At 41.2% G+C, this 16,684-nt stretch overlaps 1 protein-coding gene across 2 annotated transcripts; it reads left to right on the top strand.

Annotated features, from left to right (window-relative positions):
• Window positions 1–9: 9 nt before the first annotated feature.
• On the top strand, window positions 10–12,340 carry znf281a (zinc finger protein 281a). 2 transcript variants are annotated; one of them, XM_030408515.1, is made up of 7 exons: window positions 10–145; window positions 1,797–2,253; window positions 4,565–4,666; window positions 5,367–5,493; window positions 8,058–8,141; window positions 8,254–8,372; window positions 8,467–12,340. In XM_030408515.1, the coding sequence occupies exons 2-7, from the start codon at window positions 1,846–1,848 to the stop codon at window positions 10,057–10,059; spliced, it is 2,433 nt and encodes an 810-aa protein (XP_030264375.1). In that variant the 5' UTR covers window positions 10–145; window positions 1,797–1,845; the 3' UTR covers window positions 10,060–12,340. The 2 variants fall into 2 exon arrangements, with proteins under 2 accessions (XP_030264375.1, XP_030264377.1); XM_030408517.1 differs by lacking the exon at window positions 10–145 and adding an exon at window positions 292–434.
• The last annotated feature ends 4,344 nt before the right edge of the window (window positions 12,341–16,684 follow it).

Here is a 16,684-nt window from a genome sequence, read left to right as displayed (position 1 = left end):
CCTGCGGGACCCAGAATCCACCGCGCCGAGGCAAGATGGAAGAACCCAACAGCTGCGGGAGAACAATGTTTGGGCTTTAGACACTGAAACGGACCGCTGAGGGTGAACTACGCGAGCCAAACCAGCAGGTCATGGTCCCGTACCGGTAAGTGTAACCCATAGGTCCAACTCCGGTACCGAGCCTTTCGCTGTGGTGGTTAAACTCCTCGCACGGGACAGACAACAAAGCGCAGCGCACTGACGTTACCTTACCGCTAGTTAGCTGCTAAGTTAGCTGTCTCGGCTAGCCGGACGAGCATCATTGTTCGCTGGAGTTGTATGGGCCGGTTGTTATGGGTCATGCTTGTGCTGTCGCTCCATCACTTACAGTCGGTTCACTGCCCAGGAACCGAATCCCATAACTTGGAGAAAACGGTGGAGAGGAATTCGAAAACGTAAGAGAAGTTGTGTCTGATTTTTCGGACGCAAACTAGCATTCGTCCTTGATCATTTCGCCAGCTCGCAGATTTACGTGAGTGTGTAACGTTAACGGCTGGTGAGCGGTGATATCTGCCTGTAAATTCTTTAATTTCAACTTTAAAAAACACTCCAAACTAACTTTATTTACGTGTCGAGAAGCCTCCGACACTTCATCTCGCTTTTAGCTAGTTTCTAAGCTCATTTGTCGCGGTTTTGTTGATCACGAGCGCAGATATGCTGCTGTTATTGCATGGCCATATTAATTATTGCCTGATCCTGCATCACAAAGAAGAAGGGCCCCGCAAGAGTGGTTAGCCAAATGGTTAGCTTGGTAGCTAATTGCAATAGCGAACAAGCTAGGTAGTTTTATTAAACGTATGAAGACTACGGGGTTCATTTAACACAGTGTTTGTCTGCTCAAACACGTCAGAGAGAGGTGAAGTTAGTGGAAGAGGTTGAAGTCGTGTTTCTTTCTTTTAAAAAAAGTTGGCTTCGTGCTAGCTGAGGAGGTTATTGCTGCTAACGCACCATCAGAGCTGAAGTCATTTGGCAGCGGTCATTAGCTTGATGCGGTGACCAAAGATCATTCAATATGATTTGTAATGTGAGTTCAACAAAAGATGTGAAATAATCCTCAAAAGAGTAACCTTCCCATTATGGTCTCACCTTCATACAACTGTATTTGATCACAGCTAATCTCATTAAATGCAGATGTTCACATGTTACAGCTTGTGTCAGGTATATGCATTAAATATCAGAGCTTTTAAAAAACCACCTCTTGATTTGTTTATGCCACCGCCATATAATTACACCAACAGTTTTTCTAATGCAGTCTGTGTGCACTCTCATTGGCAGATAAGCTCATGCAAATAGGATGACTGGGTCAGACAGGCCCATCAAACAGATTAACATACAACTTCAATCCTCTCATTCCACATCTCGTGTTGTGTCTAGCAGCGTAGCCACACTGACCCTTTTTGCCCTGTAATAGTTAGCGCACACACACATAAATACACATGAATACACTGTAATCTACCAAAGAGAATTTCGTCCAGTGTCGCTTCAGTGTTTTGCCTGTTTCCTCTTGTCATTATGCCAGACTGTAGCCCTTTGTTGACCCACAAACCGCCGGATTTAATCCGAGTAAGCGCCCAGTTTTGAGATCAGAGGCCGTGACACTGATTCCTGAACACCAAGCTTAACTGGTTCCATAATTGTTGTCTGTTGCCCATTATTTATGTGTCTATATGTGAGGATCACAGATTGATTGCTAGTTATAGAGCTTCCTTGAAACAGTATGTTCTAACATTGATTACTGTTGTCTCTTCTGCTCACAGGATGACACTGATTGCAGCCCCATAGTTTACCTGCCCATCGGCATTCACCATGAACATCATTCACGACAAACTAGGCAATGAATTCCTGCGCTCCAACGGGAGCATGGACTCCAATTTCGGCCCTGCTGGCATGATAATGTTCAGCCACCTCCCTCCGGTGACCAGCTTCACCCGGCTGGCTGCCCACTCCGTCATGCAGGACCTTCCACCGCAAGAAATGATCATGAAGAAGGAGCGTGACTCACCCGACTGCAGCATGGGCACCCAGGGTGGCCGCATGGGGTGTGCGGGGGTGGGAGACTATGTTCATGCCATGGGTATCAAGCAGGAGAAGCTGTCAGAGCACGATTATCGCCTGCCGGTGTACCCAGGAGGGCTGGGGAAAAGCACAGAGCTGCTGGAGGTGACAGTCAGCAACAACCAGGGCCTGCTGGTGCACGACCTCAACATGGGCAACGTAAGTACCACTGAGAGGAAATGATGAGGGAACGTCCTAATGGAAGGGCTGTGCTATCAAGTGTGCAAGATTCAATGAACGCACATTTTTCCCCAATAATCCAGTTTCTAAATCTTAAACAACAAATCAATCGGAAGAAAATATATTGCCAAATATTTTTATATTAGATTTATCGATTTAACTTCTCTTTTATGCAAAAACACTACATGTTTTCTGGTTGTAGCTTCTCTATTTTCTAATCTGAAAATGTTGTTTTTATACTGCTGAAATTCTATTCTGATCATTATATAGAACAAACAAATCATTGATAAATCAGCTGCAGCCCTGAGTGATTTATTTTTCTTCCCCAGGGGCAGCTGCCTTAATGCTTGCAACCACATTAACATACAAAATGGACATACATTTCAATAAATGCCTTCCATTTTACTGCGGTTATAAATTTTCTTGTTTGTTCATTTATTTTCTTGATGTTCTGTGCTAAATTCCCGAATGCACTCTTTCAGGTAGAGATCATAGTTCATATTTCGACCCACTAGTCCCTCCTGCAACCAACACAGACATGGATAAATCTAAAATGTTAACACGTCTTAACTCAGATTGTATATCACATTGAAATATATTATCAAAGTATGGATTTTGCTGTCTCAGGTCCCTCCCAGGTCCCCAGCAGCTCCTGTTTTAGCCCCTTTTTCCACAAGCCATAGACAACTGCTTTGTCAACATATCTATACATGTGACGCAGCATTAGCAGAATGAAAGTAAAGGTGAAGGTTTCCATCTACCTTTGTCAGGAGAAACTCTCTGCAGTAGATCCAACCATGGTTAGGATGAAAGGTTGTGATGTATTGGTGCTAATATACTTTTTTTTTTTTTTTTTTAATAAAGTTTCAAATTATAAGATATCAGCATTTGATAGAATCGAAAGAACAGAAGCTAGAAAACAAAGAAACCACTTCAGCTGTCTAAACATCAAGTGGTGTTTTATAAAGAATACTGTTATAGGCTTGGGTGCATGGGAGCCCTACATTATTACAAATGTGCTTGTATGTGTTCAGTGGCTATTTTATGCTTTGTTTTTATACCGGTTCTTTATTGAAGTTTAAAATTCTGGTCTGTTGATGACTTTATTATGTTCCAGTAGAATCATAATATAATCATATTAAATCAGGTGTTTATTGGATTTTTCTATTGTGCATTATTGTATGAATAGCTACAGTTTGATAACATGACCAGTAGAGGATCTTTCAAGGTTTAATTCTGAATTTTTTAGGTTAACTGTCCTCAAAAATAAGGTTTAAATAAAAATGAAAATAAAAAAAGCTGCCAGGGAGCTCATATTTTAAGAGCCTGAGAGGGAGGAGCCAGAGAGAGGACGGCTGGAGGGGAGGAGCTTGTGTGAAGCTGGTGAATATCAGGATATAAATCTACCCTCCCTCCCTCCCTCCCTCTGTTTCTCTTTCTGGGTAAAAGGGTGATGTCATCCAGCCTAAGCGTGAATGAAAACGTCATGGCAGGGACACAGCTGTCTTGTTCAAGCCCGCACTTCGTTTCAGACGTCTTTTGTGCTCATTCAAATAGAAATACACACAACCACACTCTTCCAACAATAGGCAGGCAGCAGAGGTCATCAGGGCTCTCGCTGCAAGTTTGCTGAAAAACAGAATAAATCATCACTGTGTGAGTTTATTTCTAAATTGTGTACTCAAGGACAATTCCATTTCATGTTGTGGGTTTGATTTTAACACAACACGTGGAGCCTTAAGAAGCAGTTTTTCTAAAGATAAGGCTGGTTTTGAGAACGGCAGGTGCAGCCACATTTGCCCCGTCTGGCTCCATATGGCACTTAGATGCAGCATGTTGACTGAGGCAGAAAAGGCACTGCAGGGATGTAGAAGAAAGTGGGTAATCAGGAACCCATTTCCTTGCTTCTTGAATTAACACCCCGCACAGACTGTTTAGAGAAGAGTAATAATTTGGAATGTTAAGTATTTGAGGTGTTTGGTTTGTCTATTTATTTGGTTAGAATTGCAGATGAGAGGGTGTCTCTGTGAATTGCAGGCTGCTTATGTGTAGAGGGGCCGTAAATTTAAGGCATTGTTATTTCACCCAAAAGAGCCTCATCTTGAGCAGCGAGTTCCCAACAGACAATAACCACACTTTGCCCAAGTGTTCTGTTTGTTTGCATCAGCGACAATCATGAACTTGTTTGCTGGATAGTTTTAGAATGAAGGCTCTTAACCTACGATCAAGTGATTTCCTTGTCACGGCTCGCTCTCACGGCCCTCTCCCTCTCCCTTTGTCATCGCCACAGCTGCCGAGTCAGTTAGGAAAGGAGCCCACTGGGAGAAAAGGTCGAAGGTCAAACGGTGATGGACAGGAGGGTAAACCAAGAAGGAAGAGAAGCGAGGCTAAGGTTTGTCATATATTGATATATCTGTGAATGTAGACATACATTACTAATTTGTGTGCTTACCATTCACAAGAAAGTGCTTTTCAATACAAAGAAAGTATGTCAATTTATTTTTTCTAATATTCAAAATAAACAGTAATGTAATCTGGGTTTTTTTTTCTCAAAAGCAGAAGCTAATCATCTTTAGAGTAATGCATTACTAATTGCACATAAAAAAATTTTTTATATTAGTAAAAAATACTCACTGTATCAATTATTCTATTTTGGTCATTATATATGATATGGGTGTAATCATTTATTTTTCACAACATTTCCATCCCTGTGTAACACTTTGATATAATGTATGAATGTTTCGGTAACTGGTTTCACAGACTTCTTAAAACGATTGTTGTTTTATGATACTGACCACTTAAATTCTAATTTAGCTGTACATGTAACAGCCTCACTTGGGATAAGAGATGGAAAATTAGCCATAGCTGTGAACTTGCTGTCCAGCATGAACTTTTCATATATATATTTGCATATTTCTTATTATAATGAAAAATAAGAAAATAATTATAAACAAATATTTATCAGACCTGGGACAAAAATGTATGAAATGGTTTGATTTGTGTTAGTTTAAGGGTACTTGTTGTGAAAAAGTTTGAGAAGCACTGGTATTGACTGAATCTGACCGTTGTGTTCCTCCATTATCGTCCTGCAGCAATCAATGATGCTGGATGGAGATGGAGGCAGCCTGTCGCCGGGAAACAAGCCTCACATCTGTGAGCACTGCAGTGCGTCTTTCAGAAGCTCCTATCACCTACGCAGACACGTCCTCATTCACACAGGTATCATATTGTGCAGATTTCCACTGTGATGCTCATATTTTCTCCTCTATCTGCTTGTCTAATGATGATAAAAGCTCAATCAGCACAACAAAAGAAACTGTTGATGTCATTATGACGCTAGCTGAAGAAACAAAAACTATTGTTGTCATTACTGCTTTTACAGTTTATCCAACACTATCTTCAGATGTTACTCTGTGTACTTGGTCAACTGTTGTGTGTAGTAGCTTGTCCATAATTGTTCTAGTCCAGTTTTGCACCTTGTTTTTGGTCTTACAAGCAGTTACTGATACACACATTGTCTTGGATATAAGGATGGCAGATGTAGGGATACCTGGTGAATGTTGATTCAAATCATCAGATACATTTTGTCAGTAACTTCACAGGCACTTTTTTGCACTTTAATTATACACAAAGCATTAGAGAATAAGGACATGGCAGGTTGTAAACAGTGCGACTTGTTTCTGTCTGCTGATTTGTTCCAGTGCTGAATGTTAGTGAAGTTGGGTAAACTAGTTTTAAACCAGACGATGTTTCAACTTTCTCTACGTCCAGCAGCAGGAGAGACATTTTTTACTTCATTGACTTTGTAGAAAAAGATGTTTTGATATCACAGATGATTAACAAAGGTATTTAAAAGAGAATTCACAAACTTGCAGGTAAAACTTGTGAACCATACTCTAACTTGCCAGAGGTATGAAATAATGTAGTTCTTATAATACTAAGATGTATGAAACAGGCTAAGACTTTTGACAAACTTCTTTGTAATTCCAAGCTAAAGATCTTCCTGTTAACCACTGCTCTTAATTAACTATTTCTTAATCACATTTATTTCTTGGGTTGTCTTATTGTTTTTCTTTCTGCCTGCTTCTTGTGCTTTTGCCTGTGTCATCTGTAGATCACTCTCGGTTGCCTTGGGGTATTAAAGCGAAACTCTCGCCAAACTGCAACCTAGGCTTTTTTTGTGAATGTACCCGAGTCAAACCTTTGTGTAAAAGCATAATTACAACGAAAGAGCCATTTCTAAGATTTACCGTATTTTCATTTTCCTTCTCCTTCAAACTCATTTTCAATTGGAGTGCTATGTGCACTTTTACGATAGTATCAAAATCGCTATTTTTAAAACACTAAGAAGGCTCGACACAACATGAAACTTTGCTCGTAGTATCACCAGGGTCTCTACACATGAACACGAGCATTGAGAACATTGTTCGTGTAAACAGAGTTGACTAAAAAGAGAGTTTTTGAACAACTCACGCTAGCAGTTGCTTGTTCCGCTCACTGCCGTCCTGCCAGCTGAGAAGTATCAATTTCCGAATGCAACATAACATGGAGGAGAGTTAAGGTGGAACACTCTAAAGCTTAGATCCATATAAATGCACGGTTAATTCGCTTTTTTTTTGTCGTTGGCAAAAACAGTATTGACCTTGAAGTTGATAAAGGAGCCTCATATAAGAAACAGTACTAAAATTAAAAAACGGAAAAGTCACGTGAGATATCGCGTCTCGTTGTTGCCGGAAGACAGTAGCGGTCCACCATGACTCTCCTCCAGGTTACGTTGCATTCGGAAATCGACACTTCTCCACTGGCAGGACGGAACAAGCAACTGCTAACGTGAGTTGTTCAAAAACCTTCTTTTTAGTAAACTCTGTGTACACAAACAATGTTAATTATGCTTTTATGCGAAGGTTTGAGTCATATACATTCACAAAAAAAGCCTAGGTTGCATTTTGGTGAGAGTTTCGCTTTAAATGTGCTATAAAAATATATTTGCTGTGCCTAGCCTTACAACCTGAGACAAGGTGCAGGTGTGTGGCTGTTAACTATCGGGGGGGAATAAAGAGTATGGGTTAAAAATACTTGGGGACCAGTGTAGATAACAACTCGCCTGCACAGCTTTAGTAAAATAGACATCTTACTGTCTTTTCCAAATCACTCCTTTTCCGTTATTTAATCTCTCATTTTCCATTTACCTAATGTGTCATAATAATTAGGTGTTTGATGACAACTACTATCACTGATCACTGATTGTTTTAGAAAATTGATTTTAAAAGTGCAGCCAGAGGTCACACTATTGATCACTTCATTTATTTAGATTCTTTTGGCTTACAGATTGATGAAACATCTGCTATACAGTCTGTTTTAGTTTATGCTCTTTAGTACATTAACTTAGCAAATGTTGCTTTTAACATAACAAACAAATGCTTTTATAGCCATTAAACTAAGATGCATTAAAAAAACTTCAATGTAAGATTTAATAATTGAAGGTTTTTTAAGCACTAGTCTTTGGAAATAAGACTAATGCTTGAACATAGGCAATGTTGGTATAGAGAAAGTGAGGGAAACGGATGAACACAAGTACATAAAAAAAATGGCGAAATACAATGCAAGCCTTTGCGACAGAGATGCAACACGTACCGCCTTTGGTGAAGAGTGTGTCAACACTCAAAAAATCTGTACAAACAAAATCAATTATTATTGCATTGGATTACACAGGTAGTGGACACTAGTGGACATCTGGGTAATGCAGCTCAATAACTGTATCAATCTCGTGGGTTTCATTCCAGGTGAAAGACCCTTCAGATGCAATCAGTGCAACATGAGTTTCATTCAGAAGTACCTCCTCCAGAGACACGAGAAGATCCACAGCGGTGAGTGATTGAAAGACTTCCATTCATAACATCAAACAGCCTCATTTGACCTGCGATTGACTGTGTTCCCCCTAATATTAACTAACCTTTAACACTGCTGTTCGTTTGACAGGAGAGAAGCCATTCAGCTGCGACCAGTGTAACATGCGATTTATTCAGAAGTACCACATGGAGAGGCATAAGAGGACACACAGCGGAGAAAAGCCGTACAGATGTGAGACTTGTCAACAGGTTAGTGAGCTGCACAGGGCCTTTTGTTGATGATATGGTGCAATGAGTCGAAATTATTTGCTTTGAATAAACATTTGGTGTTTGTGCCCTTCAGTATTTTTCAAGGACAGACCGATTGCTTAAGCACAAGCGGACCTGTGGAGAAGCCATAAAGAAGGGGCTGGATCCCGGGATGATGGACTTGGGTTGTGTAGACATGGGACATGGCAGCTATGGAGTCACTCAGGGACATGTTGGGAGCACTGGGAGAAAGAGGGGAAGGTCCAAAAACCCTGGAGAGGGAGGTGAGCGCAAGAAGAAGAAAGGGGATGGCGGAGGGGTTACGCACATTCAAGGGGCTGTATCTGGAGGCTACAGCATCCATGAGTACTCTGTGGAGAATCAAACGGTGTCTTCCTCGACTGAGCCAGGACCCAGCATGCAGCAGGTCCACCATGGCAGAGCTCCAAAGATGGCATTCAAGAAGGCTAACCGTAAGAGCCTGGACAAAGTGGGTCTGGGAGAGGCTAAAGCAGGCTCTCTGGAGCAGAGTGGGGGTATGGACAACCTCGGCCTCATGCAGGGTAATGGGGTGAAAGAAGGGACAACCAGCAGCAACTATGACGATGCCATGCAGTTCCTCAAGAAAAGACGCTACCTACAAGCAGCAAACAATGTGAACTCATCAGGGCCAGTGGTGGTCGGAGGAACCAATGAGTACGACGTAGGCATCGGCCACTTGTCTTCCCAGCAGTCTGTCATTCAGGGTGTCGTTTCCAGTGTGATGGACAGCGACCCACCTCTGAGTCTTGACAAGTCAGGGATCCCAGACGAGGTGCTGCAGAGCATCCTCGACCACTACACCCAGAAACCTGATGGCTCACACCATGACGTCCACTTCGACATTGGCGACCCCCATGTGGAGCTGAACCCCACCATAGCTGACGGCTCCGTCATCGGTCACAGCACTGACACCCCTAGCCCATCTGGAGAGAAGACTGTCATGATGCACGAGTACTCTCGCTTCTTGCTGCAGGCTTTGGAGCGCACCAGCCACAGTGCCAGCTTCCCTCTGGGCCCAGGGCCTCCCGCCTCAGGACAGTACACCAGTTCCCACTCGGGAAATCCCCTCTACGCTGACAAGAACATCTATACTACGTCCCCAATGGAGTGTGGGTACGGCCAGTCGGTGGCCTCGCCTTCGCTGCCCTCCTCTGTGCCAAAGTCTCACTTTGCGATGCTGACCGGCTCCTCGCCACAGCACAGCTTCCACCTGAGTGGCCTGGACGCCCCCACACACCAGCAGCTCACCCCTTCTCAGGAGCTCACCGAGCAGATGGAGAAGCAGCACTCCTCCACTCCCCCTTCCTCCTACCAGATCAGCCCATCTGACCTGAGCAGCGGCCAGAAGGACCACCCGCCGGTGAAGAACGGCTCGGTGGTCTACCCTCTGGCCCCGTCGCAGGATCTGGCCTCTCTGGACTCCTCCAAGCCTTCCTACCAGATAGAAAACTTTGCTCAGGCCTTCGGCTCCCAGTTCAAGTCAGACGGCCGCGGCTTGTCTTATGGCACTGACTCCGGCGGGGAGGTGGATCACAGCATACGGACGCCTGTGTCTGAATTCTCAGGGTTTACTAGTTTGTTATCTGATGTCAATGAGCCAGTAAGTACAGGTTCCAAAACTACAACAAGCCAAAGCTACAGATGAGAGCCTGAGAGGAAGAGAACACTCTGTCGTTAATGTTTTAATTTTCTAGTGATCCTATTTTATTATTATTATTATTATTATTATTGTGATTATTATTATTATTTTTTAAGTGACATCTTCTCTGTTTTTGTGCCCACTCCTCTCCCCACAAAAAGCCTACAAGGCTTCCTGCAAATGCAATTTTTTTATGTATCTGTTATTTTAAGTTAAATATGTATTTACTGTTTATTCTTGTCATATTAGTGACATTAGGTCTGGTCATTAATCATGAACTGAAAGTACTTTTTAAAGCGTAGAGTGGCATCGGCTGTGTTTCTTTTCCAAACAGCTGAAGTGTTTGAGCAATCAACTTTACATACAATTGTAAAATAATAACGATGGCAGGGAATAGCCCAGAATTGAAACAGCAAAAAAAAAAAAAAAATAGAAAAAAAGTTATCGTCTGTTACAAGATTGAAAGTATTACTCAGGAAAAAGTGGAAAATGAGAAGCCTACGAGGTGCAGTGAGCGCTCTTTTCCGAAGTTAAAGTTTGCGACTTCAAAGAGGATTTTTCTTGTGTTTTATTTCTTGTTGAATGAGTGTGACATAAACAGACTGCTGCCAGCTCACTAGAGCACTGAAAACACTTTCTACTTGGCTATATAGAGATTATGGTACTTTCGTGTCAATGTGAAACTCATGTTTTCTTCAATAAGGGCCATATATATATCTATATATATTTATAAGAATATATATTAATGTAAAATATCAGATTTAATCATTCTGGGGGACTGCCAGTTGAAGTAGAGGAAGAACGAGGGCTGGCTCAGGGGGGTAAATGTTGTCCTTGGTATATTTTTGGAGAACAAAAGTGATGTCAGGGCTTTTCTTTGGCCAATAGAGGTTGCTGTTGGACAGCGAGAGAATGGCCTTCCCCTTCTTCCTGCCCTCCGCTTCTTCCTCAGTTCTCTTATTTCTTTGAAAGAATCCAATTAGCACTTTGAGCCGTTTTTCTAACCCGTCAGATCAAGGAAGCTCAAATGTCAGGAATGGGACTGGCTTTTGACACAGACGTGTTGCTGTTTGGGCATATGCAGATGGGGTTCCTGGGTTGAACATATTGGGGCTGTATGATGGGTGGGTTGGGGGGGAGGTACCCTTTGTTCGGGTGGCATGGGGAAGTTAGGGTTAATATGTGAAAGTGGGATTTTTCATTAACATTTTCTCTTTCTCCTTACTTTTAGGATGGGTTTAGCGTGGGTGGGAGGGTGTAACATTTAATCGGGATAATGTAAATGTAATTCAAACCCCTAGTTTTAGTTTTTGACTTGTTACCCAATTTAGCAGCTTTGCTTTCTTAAATCGAATTTGATGTTAGTGATCAAGTATTTCTTCAGCTTCGACGCTGTATGAGCAAAAACTTATATGCATTTAGATCTTTTTATGCATATATGTCCCGTTAGAGAATTGGGTGCCTATTCCTGAGAAGCACGGGTGCAAGATAATTGTCTAGTAATTGTTAAATGTAATTTCTTGCTGATTTTTAAATGTATTTATGCTGTACTTCTTTTTGTAAGGACAACAATAATAGCGCTGTCTTCCATAACTACTGGCCTTGAGTGCTGGAACTGATATCACTCTGCTGAATGAGTCTTTAAACCCCTTTTACGCCCCAATGGCCTGTTGTTTTAAGCAATCATTGAACGTGGCAGAATGAATGCAATGCTGTAATATCTTAAGTAACGTGTTGCCATGTTGGAACGGTCGAGGCGCAAACAAGGATTAGCCTCAGATATACCTCATATCACAATAAACCAGGGACAAAGGAGTGAAGGTTTTTATGTATGTAGCCGAGATGCTGTTGTATGTAAAAAGAAAAGAAAAAAACAAATGTTTCTGTGCGACTATTTTTAAAAACATTTGTGTACATGACATTTCTGTGACCCACTTTAAGACGCTGTCGCTTAAGGGTTTCTGTAAATGTGTCATGCCAGCCAGTGTTCAGCTCTCCTCCACATCTGATTTGCCATATTGTTTCAATATGCTTGTTGTTTACAAAAAAATGTACAAAAACACTAAATCTTTTACTGAATTTTGACGCCCCTGTATAAATTTTATTTTACTATATTTCTTTCCCTTCTTTTTTTTATCACCGCCAAATTTTTTGTAGCTGATGATATCTTCCATTTTTATGTTCTTTTCAGGTTCTTGTGACATGTTTCACAAGACTGTACTTGTCCAATGGATTTAAAAGTGATTAGGGAGAAAACAATAAAAAAAAACAAAAATACTGATATCAAGAGCTGTTATTGTCATCTTTTATGTACTGAATGGTTATAAACATGTTGGTGCATTAGTTAAATGTATTTATGTGTGTACACTGCTGTTATCAGAGGTTTTGAGAGGATCCTGTAAATGACTGTGGTTTTATTCTGTCTGGTTTCACATTAGAGGCTTACTGATGCTTGGTTTACCTGTTTTATTTCCACCACTTGGTGGTGATAATGTTCCAAAAATGAGTTTCTGCAGACCGATGACTACAACACCTGACGCAGTTCGAATGTGCTTAAGTTCTTATCTAGTGATAACAACTCCCTCTTTAGTTGTTCATTGTTCATGTTTCTGATTTGATTCAGCAAAACGTTGATTTTTGACTTAATCTCTGCTTGAATTCTATCACGCTTTAACTTAACATGCTTTACAGATAGTTGTGCTGCACATTTGGTTCATTCAGCAGCTCATCCTGTGATTAATAGCGGCAAATCTTTTTTTATGACCAGGGCTTAATGGACCAGATGGTTTATATTCACTACCAGAAAAATCACGTCCAGCCTCATAAAATATTGATCTGTAAGCCGGTGTTCCAGGCTGCAACACGAATACTAAAACCTCACCTTCAAATGAGACTTTCCCTCTTCCGTTAAAAATGGAATCCAATGAAAAAAAAAAAAGGAGGTGACGTATGATCAACTCACGCCAAGACCAAAACACTGAGTGCTTTTAGGCTTTTGAACTGGGCATTAAAGGATAAGTTCACAAAAAAGAAATTCCGTCATTATCTACTCAGCACCATGCAGATGGAAATGCGGGTGAGGTTTCACAGTCCAAAAAACATTTCTGGAGCTTCACAGCATGACAGTGATGCAGCATTCTCCTAAACAAATGAAGTAGATGGGTAAATTATAATCGGCTCCATACAGCTTAATCCAAACTCCAAAAATGATCTTCACATTGATTTTGATCTTGGGGCTACATGGACTACATGGAGCCATTTTATGTTTGTTTGTCTTTTTTTTTTTTAAGTCCCCATCTGCATCTGCAGTTGAATTTTTGTTTGATTTTTCTGATTTGTTTTTAAGAGAATATTCATTGCATCCCTCTTTCCTTCTTCTACCAATTATTCCCTTAAAGATGAACGATGACTGTTAATAGTGACGTCCCAAACGTTACCAAAAGCAAATCATTGAAAATAAGTGAATGAACATATTGCATGCATTATTCATCCAAGAAGGGGAAAATCTAATTTGCATTGCAAATGCTCTCTCTATGTCATAACCCGACCTTCAGTTGCATGCAAACGCTCCTTCGACTAACTTGACTAAATAAATGTATTTGTTTCCGTATTGGAGCTTCATCAAGAGAACACATTAGCAACGCACGGTCTTTTCATCTGTCTCCCGATCACCTGGCTCTTGAAATAGATGTGCAAAGTATTTTGCTGTTGTTCACTCCACTCTCAAAGTGGCTTTTCCATTTTCACCCGCTTTTTAAACCTCTGCTCCACCAGTTAAAGCTACAGCAGGGAGGTTATTCAGCTGGTTATGCCACAGTTTCAGTCTCAGGTGGACCTTGTGTTTACATTTTCCAAGGCAAAGTTACAGCGAGTCGTACGTTCGTCAGTCAAAGAGATTTTTCCTCCAATAACTTTATTTATTTATTTATTTGTTTAAGATTTTTTTCTGGCATAGACACCTTTATTAGCAGTAGACAGAGAGGAAACACAGGAGAGAGAGGGGGATGTGACATGCAGCAAAGGACCTCCGGCCGCAATCGAACCGGGGTCGGCTGCGTTTATGGCACGCGCTCTAACCACTCGACCACCTGCGTGCCGGATAATTTTATTTTTGACATCATATTCTGTGGTTTTGAATATGCGAAAGCACAACAACGTTTGTCCACAGGGGCCTCCAAAATCACCAAAAATGTCGAAGTTCCTCGTCGCAGCTTTAAAGTTCACGTCCAGGTGATGTTCTCACGCCACCATTTTGCTACCAATTCCTCTTTTAACGCTGCAAGAATGTGTCAATATTTTGCGCTTCCGCAGATAAAGGTGAGAGTGTGCAGCACAGCTGTGTACATAAATGAATTGAGGTAGAAGAAATGAAGTGACTTATGCAGCATGTGAGGACAATATCTACCAATTGTTAAAACATTAAACACAAACAAAAAAAGAGCGAGACAGAAGTAATATGAATATATTCTTGCAACGGTGTGTTATGTTTATAGATCTTTATGAAGCTTTGAGCAAATATGGATTACACCCGGAGGCAGGAAGAAAAGAGGAGAAGCCCTCATGAGCTCTCGGAATAGTTTAACCTTTAACTTCTTTTGTCTCACACATCACTGATTCGATCATCCATTTCCTTTTCAGTGTTTATGAGGGGAATAAAATGACTTCCTTAAATGAAAAAGAGAAGTTGGTTGTCTTCCCAACACCACGAAAAAAGAAAAAAGAAAAAAAAAACAACCAGCTAATTCACATGCAAACATGGTTTTGAAATTCTGTACGCCCTTTATGTACTTTGGTTCACGCCCAAAACTTGCGTGATACAGCCGCCAACCTTTCCGTACATCACCGTGAGTCAGTATCGATAAGCGCTTTGTGCTCGTTGCTGATTGGAAAAGGAGAAACTGGGCCATAAAAGTTTCAAGACGGCTTCTGAGGGTGTGATTGGGGAGGAGGAATGTGACCTGAGCAGTCACTTCCCTTCAAATGGAGCCAGTAAATCAAAACTCTTGAATGCTCGAAGTCAAAGACAAGTTCTTTGGATAAACACACACACACACACACACACACACATAACAGATGCTGAGTTAACCCTGCGGGACGTCTGCCAAGCGGTCTTGTCAGCGTCGCCACTCTCTTCATCCAGAGGTCACAGGTCTGTTGACAAAGTGGATGAGAGAGTGACGTGCATTATGCTCTTATCTTCAAAGCTGGGAAGAGGCTGCAGATTGGTTTGTATGCTCAGAGTGATAGTGTGTGGGGAACAGCAGCAATAAAGAAGAGGAGGGAGTGTGATGATGCTGTGACCCGAGTCAGTAGGTGGGCTCAAAAATACAGAATGCAAATGACGGAATTTTTTAGCAATGGGGCTCAGTGTTGGTGGGGGTGCAAACGAAGAGGTCATCGTTCAGGTTATCACTCTGAAATATTTCCAGCGGGAACCTGCAAGAAACGTCAGCACATAAAAAATTAAGATGGGGGCTTCAAATTCTGCATTGTTTAAATTCCAGAGCCGTGAAGAAGAGCCTGAGAGGAGAGCACTGTGGCGGCTAATGGTCTGACGTAATGTTGTTAAAAATATAGATGGATTCCGAGTATCTGAATAGAAAGTTAACCTCCTGCAGAAGTAAAAGTACTTAAATGCTGTTTTTGTCAACAGCCACTACACACGCCTTGTTATAGATCTCTTATAATAAAGGTTAGATAAGTTTCAGATGAACAGAAACTGAAACATACACTAACATGTCGACATGATCATAAATAAATATCATAATAAATAAAACTTGAATAAAATGAAATAAAATATGGTAGAAAATTCAGTGGATTATGGGAATCTATACTACATAGAAAATGTTAGTTAATAGTTTGACCATCAATCAAAAAGATGAAATAAAAAAAAGTCAAATAAATAAAAAAAAACATATTCAGTTTTCCCTCGTTGTATCAGACCTGGTGTTGAATATCAATATTTTTCAAGGTCCTGTAACAAAGTTGAATTCCAATTCTCCAGCCCACAAAGTTGAAAGGATGCGTTCACCCAAAAATGGCTGAATCATCTGCGCTGAGAGTAGATGGGGACCAAAAAACAAAAAATTACATACAGCTCGTCTGCCTACTTTCCAAGTCAATTTGGGATCTCAGAAATGAGATCAGATGACATAATAATTTAAATGTCAGCTCCACATCTTCTTCACACGCTCAAAAATGCCCTTCCTCTCGAGTTTGTTTGCACCTCCAGTGGTTTGACCGATTGTGATGTCACTGTAGGTGAAAGAAAGTCAGTCTGTTGGTCAGGTTACCTCTTTGGTCTGGACTGAGATATCTGACCTACTATTGGATGGATTACCACAAAACCTGGCTCACACCTTCATGTCCCCTTCAAAATAAATTCTTCACTTTTCATGTAGCACCTATTCAGGTCAACACTTTATTTTGTATAACCCTTTATTGCTAATCAGCAAATGTTATCATGTGAGCTGGAGAGTGACCTCACACCTGGGCTGACCCTGTTCCAGTACAAGTCCGAAAAGCAGCTCTAGTCTGGCTAGCAGCTGATAACAATGCGTTACACAGTTACCTGCACATACAAGCATCGAAGCAACACGTCCACTGACAGAAGTCGGACAATATTGTATGC

The sequence above is a fragment of the Sparus aurata genome, chromosome 23 (genome assembly GCF_900880675.1).
Source record: "Sparus aurata chromosome 23, fSpaAur1.1, whole genome shotgun sequence".
NCBI lineage: Eukaryota > Metazoa > Chordata > Actinopteri > Spariformes > Sparidae > Sparus > Sparus aurata.
This window is presented reverse-complemented; position numbering and strand designations above follow the sequence as displayed.